Here is a 17667-nt window from a genome sequence, read left to right on the forward strand (position 1 = left end):
AATAGAGGGAAAAATTACTTCTTTCAACATACTGGCTACACTCTTCCTAGTGCAGCCAGCATGGACTTGGCCTGCTCTGCCTCAGGGGCACACTTCTGGCTCGTGTTCAGTATCTTGTCCACTGGGTCCCCCAACTCTTCTATGAATAGCTGTTTTATAGTTATTTGGACACCAGTCTGTGCTGTTGCATGGAGTTGTTTCATCCCAGGTGGAGGACTTTGCATTTGCCTGTGTTGAAATTCTTGTCCACCTGTTTCTCTAGTCTGTAGATACCCAAGTGAATGGCAGCCCTGTCCTCTAGTGTACTGACAGCTCCTCTTAATGTGGTATTGTTCACAGCCTTGCTGAGAGTGCGTTCAGTCCCATCATTTAGGTTGCTAATCAAGGCATAAATAGTAGCAGCCCCCTGTACCAACCCTGAGAAATGGTGCTAATAATCAGCTACTAATTGGTCTTCAATCTCCTGACAAGTTTGTCTGTCAGTAGCAGGTCGAGGAGAAAACTAGTCTTTAAGTCTCCTGTATGTATTATTTACAGAAAGGTGAAAACAGCAGGGATAAATTATACAGTCTGTTCAGGCAAACCATGCTGCTGTCGCTGTCTGTATAACAGTTCCTGCTGGAGTTAGCATCAGAGAATGAGTTTGAGAGAGGTCTTCATTGACAAATATGTACAAGGAGCACTGCCTGCAGGGCAAGGTTGGTTTCAAGCCAGTGCTATTACTAATAATGTCTGTTTCTTTTAATCACTCACTTTCATAGTAATAAATCCTTTGCTTTGAAAAGTAGGGCATATTGGTTCACGCTAACCAATATGTTGGTGTATTTTGCACCAGTTTACTTAAATGAACAAAGTGTAAACTTTAATTGCATTTTGTTTTAACATTTAGTCAGAAGATATTTTTTTAAAACAGCTTTTTTGGTTCTAAATATGTTATGAATCTAAACGTAATTATGAAGCTAGGCTTTTCTGTAACTGAGAAGATAATACTTAAAACCTCTACTGTAAGTGTCATCTCTTACTTTCCCTGAGGGAAGACCACCATGGATCACTAATAAAACAGACTTATCTGGGCTTAGTTAAGTTATAGTTGCTTCTGTACTAGAAGCATAAGGCTGACTTCTGCTTGGAGTGTGGGTGCTGTACTTGGGTCTGTTTCATATTCAGTCCTGTGTGCTCTGTGTTCAGAAATGAGCTTGAGAAGAATAAACGCTTGTTTAAAGTCTCTTGATTTCAACTCACCTTATTTTGAAGACTAGAACCTATTCTTAGTGATAAGGGTTCACTCAGGTTTTTATCATGCCTTCAGCTATGATAAGCCTGTTGTAGGACTCAGGGCTAATTGCACAGTTGCTTAGCAGCAGTTCTCCTCTGTCAGTTCTATAACGTGCCACATCTAGTTGCAAAATGGCCAGAAATTCAGCTTCAGGAGTAAGACCTCGTCACACAGCATGTCTATAACAAACAACTACTGTAAGATTTTTAAGAACAGTGTGTTCAGATGTGAGAATTACTGGTTCAGCCCTTGTGTGTGATCTTCAATTTGGAATTAATTTTACTAATATTGTGGTGTGGATGAATCATAGATTAGTTGTTTTGTGGTCCTTGTGCTGAACCTGAGTGTTAAAAGAGGTGGGGACAACTGGTATTGACTTATAGATGAGTAGGCCAGAAGTTTGGCATTGTACCAGTAAAGACAAAACATCACCGCTTCTGAACATTGTGGTTTTCTTCACAGCAAACTGAGCTCCGTCAATGACGAATACATAAAGAACAGAGAAGAGTATGAAGAGGCTCAGGATGCAATTGTTAAGGAAATCATTAACATTGCTTCAGGTGAATATGTCAATTTTGATGTGTATCACAGTCTGGAATGCTAGGAGGACTTGAAGTTACTTTGTAGGTCCTTCTATAGAGAAGAACCGTAATATTCCCCAAAGAATTAGTGTGAAAAATGAGGTTTGGCTTTTAGTTGTTGAAAGTTCGAAATATTTTGTCTTCTGTGGTCAGACCCTTTCCTAGCATGGCTACAAATGTGAAGTTATGGGGTGTGTGCAAATGCTAATCCCATAAAATGATCAAAGATATGCCCATAAAGGCCACACCTATCTTCCACCTATCTCCCTGACTCCGGGCATCTCCACCCAAATGGCAGACTAAGTAGAAGGCAGAAGAAACAAAGGACAACAGAGAACTGAGGGACTAGGACCTGACATCTTTGAAAGATGGTGAAGAACAAACATTAATATGCAGTATAAGATCAAGTTAGTCATTGCTTATATGGTACAATTAAAAAATACTGTTTTCCTAATTAATTTCAATGTATTTTGCTCTTAGATTGCTTACAGGGCATTCTTCACTATCCTTCACCAGAAGAAGAGACATTGGGAAATGTGGGCTAGAAGATTTCTGTAAATATTGCTTCTCTGAAAGGCACTAGTATCAGCAGAACAAATCTTAGTTCTTTCAAAGATAGAGGTGGAGACTGAGACCACTAATGAAAATTAAGCTAGGAGTAAATGTTTTAAAGATTTTTAAAAACCCCACTTTTTAAGCTGAGGTATTGATATTTGAGTGTGTATTAATTTATGGTGGAAATCTTCATAAGCTTTGACCTGTTGTCACAATAAGGAATTTGTGAGTATATTGCTTGTTAAATTTTACTTTTTTGTATCTTGCTAATTTTCCAGCAGTGTTTTTTTGTGTGTAGCATACTAAGGTTTATATATTTATGTAGAAAGCTAATTGGTTATTATATAGCAGGATTAGCTTCAATATGCCATCTAAAAATACCTAGTATGTTTAATAAAGTCTTATGCTGCTGCCTAAAGCTTCTGTGGTGTGCATAGACTTTCAAGTGTATATGTGCAGCAGTTAAAAAGCATTTTTCTTCCCTAAATGGAGGCAAGAAGATGAAGACTGGATTATGTGTGTAATTCTTGAATGAAAGTGACTTTAAATCCTCTTAATGATCTACATCTAGCCAGTTCAAGAGATGACGCTTGAACAGTATATGTACTTTGTACAGGTCGGATTCTTTCTGCAGGTCACTGTTCACCTCTTCTGACACATGCATCCCGTTTGCAGGTGTTTGATGCTTTACCTCTGTAAAGTCCTGTCCTTCATTCCTTTCACTGAACAAAACCCTAACTCCAAAACTTAAACTAGTCCAGTTGTCTGGTATCACAGGCACTGCATCTTACCAGACCCCTCTGTACTGTCATTCACATTAACATAAATGGTTGCTGTGTCTGAATTGTCAGTGCTGTGTCTCTATTGTCTTTGCTTGTGTGAGCATCAAGATGCAGTATATTACTGAGGAAGGAAACTTACTGGATTTCCAGCCATCTTGCCATTGTGAGCATTTGCCTTCCTGTACCAAGATAAACTGTTTCTCACCTAGTGTTAAAGTAGAACAATCAACATGGCCTTACCTCTTCCTTTTCTCAATCTGAACAAGTCCCCTTTGTAGTCAAAGCATGGAAACTTTAGGATTACATCTTTAGACTCTCATGGAACCTGATTGCTATCTTGAATAAAATCAACTTTCAATGCAGATGAATTAATTTTATGGGCTCAATATAAGCTTTAAGATACCTTTTCAGCAACAACAAAAAAATTTCTTACTGTCCTGAATTTGTGTATCTCTCTAATCAAAAACAGGTTATGCAGAACCAATACAGACCATGAATGACGTGATAGCTCAGTTAGATGGAATTGTCAGTTTTGCTCACGTGTCAAATGGAGCTCCAGTGCCGTACGTCCGTCCTGTCATTCTGGAAAAAGGACAAGGGAGGATTGTGCTGAAAGGTGCCAGGCATCCTTGCATTGAAGTGCAGGATGAGGTGGCCTTCATCCCCAATGACATTACATTTGAGAAGGGCAAGCAGATGTTCCACATTATTACTGGTAAATGTTTCTGTTCTCTTTTTCATTTGTTATTTACGTTTTAAATGTCTCATGTATTTCCAATAATGATGGCTTTAAAAAACCAAACCAACAACAAGCAGAACCAACCACCCAATACAACTCTGTATAAACAATTACTCTAATCAGCAAAGAGTGAGCAGCTAGTGAGTTTCTCATTGTATGGGGGATAAGATTTAGCTCTGGAAAAGAAGGGAGGGTATTTGTAAGCTATTGGGTTTTTTTATTTAAAAAAATAAAGTGTCCACACTGTTATTGTGAAATATTTCCTTTGATAATGGATATTCTACATGTTTATGCACATACAGGCATATTTCTCATCTTCCAAACTAATAGTCATGGAATTAGTTGTTATGGTGCACTCTTTGGAAAAGGTGATTACTAATATAGAAACAGTCATTTGAAGAGAAGAGGGAGGCTGTTAGGACAGTAGGAAATAAGAAATCAGTTCTTCCTTAATGTATGCATTCTTTGCCTTAGTGAATGTAACTCCACAAACCAGGCAGCTTCAGGAACTGGAGAACCCGAACTTAAGTGATTTGGAAAATTCCACTAGGCATCAGTTATACTGGTAGACACATAGGCACCTTCTGTGGGCAAGATTTTAAGCAGCCTCTATGTTAATGTTTTCTTTGTTTAGTATTAAAATAAATTTTAAATGCAAAACATGTTTCAATGACTGTACCCTTCTTTTCCCCTATTCTCTGGTGTAATTAAGATATTTTTACTACACAGGAAAAATATTTTTAGTGTTTATAGATTTAATTGAATTTTAATTTCCACTCAGATGTCCTTGACATACATTCTAAGTAGCAGAGATCTGAAATTAGAGAATTATTAATGAACATTTTTAACATAATCAAAAAGAAAAACTAAAAATCTGGATAAATGCATGGTAACATGCTTGTTTTTCTGGTTAGCAAAAGCATAAAATTGGTTTTAATGATCAGTTTTCTGGAAAATACTTTTAATTATTATTTTATTTGTACTTCAGTCAAAATGAACTTCTTATTATCTGGTTTTGCTGATTCAGAATCCCTTCAGATTGTAATTTAAATCACCTATTAGCTTGTGCCCAGTCTGTAACTGAGCTATTTCATTTTTACAGACAGATTGTTGTTTGAGGTGAAAGCAAATTATTTTAGTTTTTAAGCAGCAATACTGATGACTTAAAACCAATAATTAAATTTAAATAATTTAAGGTATATACGTGTGTTTTAGCTGCTTATCCTTCTGAAAAGTCCCAAAAGTTATGAAGCCCGCTAATGCTCTCCAATCACATTTCTTTTATAAAACTAGCATTCAGTAAGATATGGAAGCAAGCCTTATTAGTAGTGGAGCTACTTGTTGCACCTCTTAGGCAAGTCTGCTACTCTTTTCTGTCAAACTAGTAGTAAGTTTAAATTCTTTGTTTCAATTTAAAGCCTGTTCTCCTTTATAAGAACTGCTTAATTGTAAAAGATGATTAATTAATTTGCAAAACTTCTTCTTCAGGCCCTAACATGGGGGGAAAATCAACCTACATCCGACAGACAGGGGTGATTGTTCTTATGGCCCAAATTGGGTGTTTTGTACCATGTGAGACTGCAGAAATAACCATTGTGGATTGTATCCTGGCTCGGGTGGGAGCTGGAGACAGTCAGCTGAAAGGTGTGTCTACTTTCATGGCTGAAATGTTAGAAACTGCATCAATCCTTAGGTGAGTCCTGTGCTTATTTGATTTTGCTGGTTGGGGTTGATGGGGAAGGAGGTGCCCTAAGAAAGATGCATTTAAGATTTCCTTTTATGTTGGATCTCGGTGGAGGATCTCAATTCTTCTTATTTTTTAGCAGGCTCATAAGTTCTTGAAGTAGCTTTCTGTTTATTTCAGTGGTCATACAGCGCTGGTATCAGGAGGCCCCAGTCTAAATGGGACAAAAACTAATTTGAAATTATCTGTGTGCACTGTGTAGATAGGAAAGGTCTTACGCCTCTTATGCTGTGCCTGTACGACGTAACTTGTGATACTCCAATATCCAGAGTTCATGCTGTTCTCAGACATTATTAAATGCTCTTGTGTTTTTAGGACAGCATCTGAAAACTCCCTGATAATCATTGATGAGCTGGGAAGAGGAACTTCTACCTACGATGGCTTTGGCTTAGCATGGGCTATTTCCGAATACATTGCCAGCAAAATCTGTGCTTTCTGTATGTTTGCTACACATTTTCATGAACTCACAGCTCTTGCTGACCAGGTGCCAACAGTGAATAACCTACATGTCACTGCTCTGACCAGTGATGACACACTGACGATGCTTTATCGTGTCAAGGAAGGTAAGACTGTGTAAATGGTGAAGAGGTTAAACTTAATTTCACCCTGAGAGATGAAAAAATCATAATGGAAAAAACATTTTAAAAAATTAATCTTGTACTCCGGGCTTAGTGTTTATAATAGACATGTTCTTCTCTGTCCATAGAGAGTGTGTATGGCAGGAGCAGTGTCCCATATGTGAACACAGTTGGTGATGTTGAGGGTTATTTGTTAAGACTTCTAGGTTATTTCTGCCACTCAAGTCAATGCTTTTGAGGTCAATCCCTCTTTGTTTTTTAAAGAGGAGGAAGAAGGTTTCCAAAAAGTTATTTTCTGTTTTCCAAAATCAGCTATTTTAACCTGCTGATAGAAAATACTTATGTTCTTTAAACTGTTCTTTGAAAAGAAATGAGTGCAACTTGAATGTGCTGACAGTTTTCAATAATATCTATTTCACTGTAATAAGACTTAGTCATTGAAGAAAGATGTTGCCCAATTTATGCAGTAGTTTGATATAGGAAAAAGAATCTGTTTAGTTTTTAGCAAATGGCATCATAGTAAAACAATAAGTAGCCTGTTTTGTAAGATAAGTCAAATGTATTTAATAAAAATCCTTTAGTGAATCCAGTTATTCCTTTTGGTATTAAATTAGACAATTTTTAATTAGGTATCAATTTAATCTGTTAGCCACAATAAGCAGTTCCTCCTGCTTCTCTGTATCCCCAATCATTTGTTCTTGCTCCTTTCAGGAAGAGTCTATTTATGCTAAATAAAGCAGGGCTGTGTAACTGTGACTTGCAAAGTATGGTCATTTATGTCTTTCTAAGTTAGTTGTAAACTGTACAGTGATTTTGTTGTTCCTGTAAGAGCTTTTCCGTCAGGTTGCCAACTTATGGACTGAGATTCTGATTTAAAGTGTGGTCAGAGTAATGTTACTCTGTTTTCACTTAAAAATACCTCTTAATTCTCCTTTTCCTAGTTTCACAATGAAGGAATGAGTCAGGTGACACTCGGATAGAACATGGTTATTATAGAATACTGTGGCTATACTGGATCTGATCAACAGCTTCCCTTGTGGAATGGTTTTGTCTCAAATAAAGAATAACTATTTGAGGAGTTAGAGTGCTATATTTACTAAGTATCATCCATCCTCCTTAAGGTTAAGGAGCTAGTCCTTGTCTTGTATATTGAGTCCTGGAGACTGATGTTTACTTATCTTTTTAGTTTAAGATTTAACCTTACAGCTACAATTGCTGAACTTCATTCCTCATTTTAAAAGCTGTTTTGTCATGTTGACACAATACTGAATACTTGCTTTCGCTTGACTAGTTCATCCTGATAACTCTGCTTTTCGTGATCAGTGCATATTCAGTATGTGTTATCCTGGCGTGCTCTCTCATATTTCCCAATTTCTTTAGACAATTTAGGACTTTCCACTTCATTCCTTCTGGCATATATTGTTCTGAAATGAATCTAATATGCTGTCCAATTACTGACTTTTACTGTTATGCTTTTAAAGGTAATGTTTACAATCTTCACAGGCTGTCACCATACCATTAAGTGTATTTAGATAATTGGTAAATGTGTTTTTATTGTATCCTGAGCTGAGCCTCATTCACTATGCTAGTTTTACTCCTATGATGTTACTAATCAACTGTTTCTTACTCATTTCTTCTGGTTTTAAATCCATGACATTACTTCATTTCTTGCCCTTTGATTATTTGTATAACCACTTCTAATTTTGTAGTCCCCTATGGCTATAGTCTTGCAACTTGCTGTAAAGCTTGGAGACTGCTCTGAGCAAGGGGAATCAAAGCATGACCAGAAGTACTGCTCTCCTCTGGCTTTACTGAGAGTTTGCTTAAAGCTGGTTAGACTATCTCCAGCTGCCACAGTCTTGTTTAACTCTGTCCTTGTCTTTTGAGATCTTTAGTCCTTAGAACATGGCCTCTGTTATCCTTTCTGTTCATATGCTTTTCCTAGGCAATTGGCCAGGCTTTGCTTCTGAGTATTAGTCCAAAGTGCCATGGCCCTGATACTCAGCCTGTTCCCATGGAGAGGCAGTATCTGTGGCTCTTTAGTAGTTTGCTGTTTCCCTTCTTCTCCAGCACATGTTGAGCTCCTTCCACCAAGTGAATGCTCAGAGCCCTCTGAGTGCCTTGCTCAAATCAGTGCTTAAAATATGACTTAGTGTGGCATGGGAACTGAAGACAAGTATAGTCATAAACTGCTGCAAGTGTACATTGAAACTATGAGTGCTTTCAGTGCATCAAGAGCTGGCAATGTACAGTATCTTCAAACACACCATCTTTTTTTAGATGCCTTATTTTGAGTACTTAGGTTGGGGAGGGAAGTAGTATACACTAAATCTTAAACCTTCTACCTTCTAAGTCCTTTGGAATAGCAACTCTTATAAAAAGTAATATTCCCCAGATAGCTGAGTGAATTATCTTTTTTCAAAACCCTCTTTTTCCCCCCCTTTTTAATTTTTTTTTTAGCCTGTATTAACTCACCCATTCTGGTCCTGGTGAAAACTAGAAGCCCAGTATCATATTCTTCTTCAATCAGTTTTGCTGGCTTAGTCATACACATTTTTTCTTGTACATGCATTTTCAATCCATTTTCTAGGAAGTACTATTGAGCACAGAGGCACAATAGTTCGTATCTATCTACTTAAACTTCTGTCAGATGAGATACAACATTGTGAAATCATCTTAAAATACCAGGTCTCAAATTGTATGTCTTGGAAGAACTGTGTTCAGGCAAGGATGTGAGTCTAAGCAGCTTGGTTACAGCTGTGTTTTGAAGCAAGTAAAGGGTTTCGTGTCATTTGAAACGTATAGCAATCTGAAATGCATGATAAGGAACTTTTATACAGTATTTTCATCCCTGTCTTCATGCTTCAAGAGTGTGACAGAATCATGGGAAGAGAAGACGCAGAAAGTACTGTTCTCAGGCCTATGCTCAGAATTCTCTGAGCAGAGACCTAAGTTAGCCTTGTGTTTGGGGAGGTGTGTGTTTTAATATAAAATCAAGAAGACTTAATTTCTGCTTTAAAATGTTAATTTTCTTTAAGAAACCTGAGATTACAAGGGTAATAAAACGAAAAATCTAAATGCTAAGTTTTCCTTTACCTGTTCTCCTGTTACCCAGTATTTAATGGATGATTAGTTAAGTGTAGTTTTACATGTGTAATTCATTTATTCATAACTCCTTGCTGGAGACCAGAATTAAAAGAATGTAGTAATACTTGTGGGTGGCCATTCGGAATTATGGTAATGTAAACAAATGGAGTTGACAGATTGTATCAGACGGCTTTTGATATTTAAGTGAAAATTATTTTATGTAACTGTGTATAATTGACATATTTTGAGCAATTATGAGAACTTCTCTTTCTCAACCAAATGTTATAAACAGTGTATTAATTGAAGCAACTGTAAAGTTAAAGTTGAAAGGTTTGATATAATTAAAGACAACTCCCGGAGACCGAGGAGTTACATTTTCCTGATGCAAAGGAGGAGGACAATGATTGAGGATGCAACGTTTGTAATTTATTTATTTATATATATATATATACACACACACACACACATATATATGTGTTCATGTAAATATAAAAAATGTGAGAGATACATTAAAAAAGTGTTTTACTGTATTCTACAAACTGTGGTGAAGTGCTGTTATTAAAAACTGCTATTCGGTTTCATTCAAGTACTAGAAGGAAATTCTTTCTGCCTGAAAAGTTTTCCTTTTCTACCCAAAGCGCTTCTGGAGCTCTGCAATTATTGCTCTGAAAGAGCGTATTCTTTAATCTCTGTTATTGTATATAATTCAAAAGGTAAATAAAAAAATTGTTGGGAGAACTAAATGATGTCACACACTTAATTCTTCAGAACAGAACTGTTACAAGTTTATTCATATAATCTCTGCATAGCCATATTATATCTTGAGAATTCTTTAATGTTTTTTTTCCTTCTGCATTCAGGTGTTTGTGACCAGAGTTTTGGAATACATGTAGCAGAGCTGGCAGCTTTCCCAAAACATGTGATAGAAAGTGCAAGAGAGAAAGCACTGGAGCTGGAGGAGTTTCAAAATGTTGGCAAGTCCAAGGAATCTGAAGGAGAACCACCAGCCAAGAAATTCTACAGAGAAAGAGAGGTTTGCTATCAGGAGTGGTTTTTCAAAATTTGTTTATCTGGAATACCCCAAGCAAAATAATTTAAGGATACAGATTCTCCCAAAGCTTAATGATAATTAACTATAATCTCATTTTTCCATAACCAAATGTTTTAGCTATGAAGTTCATTAAGGAGTTGGAGATGTTCAAGGATAGTGGGGGTTTGGTTTAGATTCAAATAGAGAGGCAAGAATTTTATCTAAAAACATAGACATGACAATGAATCTAATTTTTTTCTTAAAGAATAATGAGTAGCGGTTAGTATGATTGACGTGCAATGGGAGTCGTACAAAGGGACCATTTGGGGTTTTCTTTATGTTCTGAACCGAGTCAGAATTTTGTGTTCATCCCTTTTGTTGGCTACTTAGTCTGTATGCAGTGTTTCTGGGGACTTAAGTTACAGCTTTTGTTTTAATTGTTGATTATTCTTGGCTCTGCAGGTAGGTTGCATGTGGTTTTGCCCTGCCTTATTTGAGGGCTCATTAGCACTGATTTTTTTTGAAGCTCAACATGATCATGTTCAGATCTGTTCACGGTAAAGAAAAGCTGAGTACACAGCTTTCTGCTTTGTGCCCTTCCACCTCCCATCAGTACTAGGAGTCTCGCAAGCTGATCATATCAAAGGACATGGCAATTTGGTCCTGGAATGTCCTATTTACAGACGTCATAAAGTTCTTCTCATTTCATATGTGAGAATTTTAGCTTGGTTTTCTCTCAACTGAGAAGTAAAATGCTCTTGGCTTTGCACAGGCTTCAAGCACAAGTTGAGGAAACCCACATCTCAGTGTAGATCTGGTCATGTCTACATTGCATAATACTGATGTGTAAAACCATTGGAGTGAACTCATTTTTTCTCTTCTTCCTTCACTTTCTCTTGAAAGAAGTTTCATTAACATTTACTCTAAAGGAAAACAATAGTTTGCGGGAAGCTTTTTCAGAATAGCCTGTGTTGTCTTGTTGCTGGATTAAGAGTCCTTACAGTGACATCTGTTGCAGCCTCTTAGGAAATCCATATGTGCTTTATGACTTGTATGGTGTTTTGCGAATAGTCAGGCCCTCCTTGTGGCATGCATATCAATTTGCTTACAGGTCTTAGTTCTGTGTCTTAGCAGTTGATCTGAAACTTCACAGCCTTGTAACTCATTTATCTTCTATATATCAGTGGCAATCTTGGCAATACTCCAGTATATCATAAAATCACAGAATAGTTTGGGTTGGAAGCAGCCTTAAAGATTATCTAGTTCCAACCCCCTACCACGGGCAGGGACACCTTCCACTAGCCCATGTTGCTCAAAGCCCCATCCAGCCTGGCCTTGAACACTGCCAGGGAGGGAGCAGCCACAGCTTCTCTGGGAAACCTGTTCCAGTGTCTTACCACCCTCACAGTGAAGAATTTCTTCGTCATATCTAATCTAAATGTACCCTCTTCAGTTTAAAGCTGTTACCCCTTGTCCTATCACTATTCTCTGATAGAGTCCCTCCCTATCTTTCCTGTAGGCCCCTTTAAACACTGTAAGGCCACTGTAAGGTCTCTCCCTTGATCTTTTGGTCACGCTTCTCTTGATGCAGCCCAGGGTACAAGTGGCTTTCTGAGCTGTGAGTGCATGTTGCTGGCTCACAGTCTGTTTTCCATCCACTAATATCCTCAAGTCCTTCTCTTTGGGGCTGCTCTCAATCCACTCATCTCCCTGCCTGTACTTGTGCTTGGGATTGCCCCGACCCATGTGCAGGACCTTACACTTGGCCTTGTTGAACTTCACAAGGTTTGCAGGGTCCCACCTCTCCAGCCTGTCCAGGTCCCTCTGGATGGCACATCCCTTCCCTCCAGCATGTCGGCCACACCACACAGCTTGGTGTCATCAGCAAACGTGCTGAGGGTGCACTCAATCCCACTGTCCGTGTCACCAAGAAGGATGTTAAACAGCACCAGTCCCAACATCGACTCCTGAGGAACATCACTCGTCACTGCTCTCCACTTGGACATTGAACTGTTGACCACAACTCTGAGTGTGACCATCCAGACAATTCTTTATCCACCCAGTGGTCCATTTGACAAATCCATGTCTCTCCAATTTAGAGACAAGGATGTTGTGCAGGGCAGTGTCAGATGCTTTGCACAAGTCCAGACAAATGATGTCAGTTGCTCTTTCCTTATCCACCAGTGCTGTAACCCCATTGTAGGCCACCGAATTAGTCAGGCATGGTTCTCCCTTATTGAAGCCATGTTGGTTGTCACCAATCACCTCCTTATTTTCCATGTGCCCTAGCATAGTTTCCAGGAGGATCCACTCCATGATCTTGCCGGGCACAACGGTGAGACTCGCTGGCCTGTAGTTCCCCAGGTCTTCCTTTTTTGACTTCTTAAAGATAGGGGTTACATTTCCCCTTTTTCAGTCAGCAGGAACTTCACCGGACTGTCATGACTTCTCAAGTATGATGGATAGTGGTTTAGCCACTTCATCTGCCAGTTCCCTCAGGACCTGCAGATGCATCTCATCAGGTCCCATGGACTTGTGCACCTTCAGGTTCCTTAGATATGGAATGTGTATCTGGATATATGGAAGCCTTGAAGTGTTATTCCATATCCAAAGCACTTTCTACATTTAAAAAGTCTTTGCTCTAGATAGAGGCTGTTACCTGTTACTTTATTTTCAGTTTCAGAGGTCTGTTGCATTTGTCTCTGTCTCAGTAAGTGGATCTGATGTTGTGGATGAACAATCTCTTGTTTGTCCTGCCTTTTAGTGCCAGGAAGTTCCCCCTCTCCTCAGTTCCTCCACTATTACCTTTCTTTTACCAGCTTGCTAGGTATTGTGGTGAAGTATTTTTCAGATTAGTTGGATCTGGCTGTGTGGTCTTAATTTGCTGTAAATTAAATTAAGGTGGCAAACATTTCTGACAAATACAGCATCATGTTTTATTCTTGGATATTTCAGTAATACATATTTCATAAACTCTCTAGGCAATAGAATGGCATAGCTTTTAGCTGTCTTGCCCAGTCAATTTGTCTGCCTTTAACATCATGTTTAGAGGGAAAAGAATGGTATTACATTTCCAAGTCCTTTGGACGCTTCTCCACTGAAAGCATCCTGCATTAGTCTTACATAAAAAAACTTTGTGGTAGAGCTCTAAAATGCAAAAGCAGAAGACTAGACAGAATTTTGTATTCTGTGAAAATTGTTTTTAATACAAGGATTCTGAATACTGTTCATTGAAATGTTTGTTCTTGCTATTCAATTCAGATTGTTTAGAAGTTCCACTTTGCCTGTTTGTGTAAAAGCATATGTGTAAAGCTTAATTATCATCTGTTCCCCTTGGTGACGGCCGCTCTCTGGTTGCTTGGTTACAATTTGTTCTTTCTTTTTGCATATTGAAACATTGGTTTTGATTTAAAATTCATCCAAAAAGTAACTAGTTTGGGTAATATGGCCATTCTGATTGCTAGCAATCCTCACCTGATGTGGTTGCACACTGGACTTCAATGTGGAACACGTATAGGAGTTTTCAGTGTTAAATATTGTATTTCTGCTGATAACTGATGCTTTTTGCTCATGGATTGAAAGGGGAAAAACTCCTGATAGAAGTAAAACTGGATTGTTCTGGTGTTGAGAACATGATAGTGAGTGCAAAAATAGCCATAGTTTTTGCCTGCAAAAAGTTTTGGGTGATGAATAATCCAGTACCTTTGGGGAATTTGGAAAAATCCTGCTTGCAATCCAAACATCCTTTCTGTGTTTTTCTTTTTTTTTTTCCTTCTCCCTCCATTTCAGGAAGGTGAAAAGATAATTCAGGATTTTCTTTGTCAAGTGAAAGCATTGCCCCTGACAGATATGTCAGAAGAAGACATCAAAATCAAGCTGAAACAGCTGAGAAATGATCTGTTGGCAAAGAACAACAGTTTTGTGAATGAAATCATTTCCCGAACGAAATTTACGTCATGAAAGGTGTGACAACAGGATACAGCTCATGAAGCACGTTTTACATTACAAGAATTACCATTTTCTTGTCTTGTAGCCTTTATACTTTGATACTTGTACTGATTTATGTAGGCTTTTTTTTTGTTTCTTGGTTTGTAATTATTTTGTAAAAAGTTCGGAGCATATTCTGTGCAAGATTCTGGCTTTAGTTGTGATCATTGTGTCCTTTTAGAAGTTTTCAATAAAATGCTTTTTCAGTATTGAGAGAATTACTGACTGTACAAACGAAATGCATAATATTTTACCAGAAAAGTATGTTAGAAAGTATCACAATCAAGATGGCATATAGCTACCACAGCCTTGAAAAGCAACAGCGCATACACAAAATCTGTCCTATACCATGATTCTTTTTTGTATGATGCAATTATGTTAATTCAGAGAAGTTTTGGTAACACTATATTGGCTCTCCATTAGAAAAAAAGCATCTAATCCAAGCAATTTGTCATAAAATTTTTGCATGTGTATCTGTGTGGAGCTTGGTGAGAGTGGGGGCGGGGGTACAGCAGTAGACGGTGGTTTTTTTGTTTGCTGTGTGGATGGTAATGCTCAGGTCAAATATACTATGGGCCTACTCTTTCGTACCCGAGTGGCAATAACTCTTGCATATTTTGGTGGTTTTGTAATGTAAGCAGAGGCAAGGGTGAAGTTACAGTTTAACTGGAACTTCTGAGTTGGTTGTGATTTGTGAGGTCTGTATATGAAGAAAGAATGCATTGATATCTAATGTACTTCTTGCACTGAGACAGTTTGAAAGCATCCAGATACAAGTTTGTATTCTCCTTGAAATTTAGCATTTTAAATTGTAGCTCAAGAGCACTTTACCTATATTTAAAACTGTCAGTGTTGAAAGATTAATGGGAAGAGGTGTTTATCGCATGAGATTGTAGGAATAAAACTGTGCTGAAGATGCCATGCAAACTCTTGCTGTGCTCAGAGATTGCATCAGTGGGTGTATGCTGGGGACAGAAGTGCTGCTGTTAAAGCTGTGCTATAGCTCGACGTCAGGGATTAATGTGTTGCAGTGGTCTGCATTTTTAAATGTTCCAGCAATAGTCATGAGGTGTGTTGTTCAGCTTGCTGTTGGATTATGTATGTTTGTAGTTAGACCCAAACTTGGGCATACTAGATACACTTCTCCACAGTAAAAGTCAAAGGCTTGTCCAAGAGGTTTGGGTTCTACATAACACCTTTTTGGTCTTTAAATTAGAATGCATTCTACTTGTAATAACAAAAATAGACTTGCATTTACGAACAGTACAGTTGATACATGTATTCAGTAGCTGTGTCTGGAGAAGTGTGTGAATGGAAAAATCTGTTACATAAAGTAATGAAAAATATAGCTGTTCTTTCAAATTCAATTGGTTCAAGCACAAGCTATCCAAAAATACAGAATTATACATAAAATAGACAATGAGAATAATTTTAGAGGATCAAATACTGCAGTGACACACAACTTGTATTGGATCAAATTGCTTTAACTGTTGCTAGAAACAGGCAGTTTGTGTAAGGGATTGGAATGGCTGGAACTTACATGCTCTTCCTACATATGCTGAGATATCTGTGATCTGATCAAAGATGCCCCTTGCTTGGTCTCCTGTCCCTAACTGTGGGAACAGGCATAAAACCATTGATGGTTTTCTCTTGCAGGAACTTCTCTGTTTTCTCCTGGACCCTGTGTGAACTTTCAGTGTCTGCAGCACTCAGCCAGGGAGTTCCTCACTGAGCTGCCCACCTGCAAGAGGGACCACTTCTTTGTTTTGAACTTGATTTCTAGTTTCATTCAGTGCCTCTTGCTTTTATTGTTTAAGTGTTGACTCTTTCTACTCCGGTGGTGCCTCAGTACAACATGTCTTCAGTATGCTGAGAAAAGGCTGCTTTTTTTATTGCAGTTGGAGGCTGATAGAGCTGCTCCTGTGTGACCAGGTTACCCATCCCTGAGGGTGAAAGCAGTACTTGTGGGCATTACTCGGGAGCGATGGGGTACCCTGACTGGACCAGCTCCAGGCAGCACCTTCTCTATGCTTCATAAAGGGAGTTACGCATCTGCAACAAAAAGGTTTCAGTTCTTCTCATACCCTTCAACACTCACAAGGAAGAAAGGTGCAAGTTAATGGGATTTTAAGACTCATACTTTCACCTATTTTCCCTTCTACACTACACTTCCCCCTCAGAAGATCAAATATCTTAAGCAAGCTACCCAGCCACACAAGTGTTTTACAGTGCTTAATGAGAGCTACTCATTTTCTGGGGAAACCTCAAACATGCGTTTCTGGTCTCTTTGCTTAAGGCAATAACCAGAACAACAGTGGTGAAAGGACTGCTAAAAAAGCATCTTCAGGAGCCCTTACAGAGAAAGGAAAACCTGTGCCAGGGATCAGCGACTAGGGTGCCTCGAAATGGACCAAAGGAGGCAACACCATGGAGTCAGTGCTACCAGAGCCACCTTGGGTAGCTGCTCCCAGCTGCTGCAGCCGCTCTTGCAGGCTCAGGCTTTCGTGCCAGCCCAGAAAAGTGCAGAGCTGCCTGGCAGCCAAGCCCTGCTGTGCCATTTGTTCCAGCCACTTGGTTTTACAGTGCTCAGGGTACTGTCACAGCAGCCAACGTAAAATTAAGTAACCGTGCTGGCATCTCCCATGCTTACTGCACGAAGGGAGGTGGAACCAGGTGCTTTGGTTCCTGGTTGGAGGTAGAGTAACGAGATACCTCCAACCACCCTCCCAAACCCTCTCCCACCCTGGCTGATTGATGCGCACATCTGGCATCCTGAGACATCAGCATCCCTCATGGCAAAGCTACAAAGCCAGCAAGGCTGGGACTTGTGTGAAAATGGTACCTTCAGCAGTTTCACGCACAGTTGGCAGGTTAGGAAGCTCTTTTGGTTTTGTTTTTAAACCCAGGGGGCTGCTTGAGTTTCAGTGCAACCAGACAACCACAGAAATAGGGAGCATCTCCCACAGCTCATGTGCACCTCCTGGTTTTACCACACCTAGATCACCAGCCTTTTGCACTTTAATACACATCCTGTTATACAGCACACAGGTACAAAGTAAGCAGGCTTTTTTTTTTCTTTTAATGTCATTGATCACTATTAATGTGCAAATGAATTGTTACACTGCATCCTAGTGTCCCTGAATTGAATGATGAATGCCACAGCAGAATGAAGATACAAGAGATGACCTATTGCAAGCAGAAAGAGAGCATGAACTTGAAAAACCTATTACTGCCCAAGGTGAAGAGAGAAGCAATCAGTGGGTATAGAAATTTAAACTCCTGTGCTGCCTTCTGAGGTCACAGCAAAA

General features: G+C 38.9%; 1 protein-coding gene across 1 annotated transcript in view; it reads left to right on the forward strand.

The window, feature by feature from the left end:
- Positions 1-14572, forward strand: part of MSH2 (mutS homolog 2) — a 52139-nt gene extending 37567 nt beyond the window's left edge. Inside the window, exons 10-15 of the mRNA XM_026845601.1 lie at positions 1739-1836; positions 3664-3909; positions 5422-5626; positions 5993-6240; positions 10203-10375; positions 14162-14572. Coding sequence (XP_026701402.1) covers positions 1739-1836; positions 3664-3909; positions 5422-5626; positions 5993-6240; positions 10203-10375; positions 14162-14332 — 1141 coding nt within the window. The 3' untranslated portion in view covers positions 14333-14572. The remainder of the gene's footprint in view (positions 1-1738; positions 1837-3663; positions 3910-5421; positions 5627-5992; positions 6241-10202; positions 10376-14161) is intronic.
- The last annotated feature ends 3095 nt before the right edge of the window (positions 14573-17667 follow it).

The sequence above is a fragment of the Athene cunicularia genome (genome assembly GCF_003259725.1).
Source record: "Athene cunicularia isolate RWA chromosome 3 unlocalized genomic scaffold, athCun1 chr3_part1, whole genome shotgun sequence".
Taxonomy (NCBI): domain Eukaryota; kingdom Metazoa; phylum Chordata; class Aves; order Strigiformes; family Strigidae; genus Athene; species Athene cunicularia.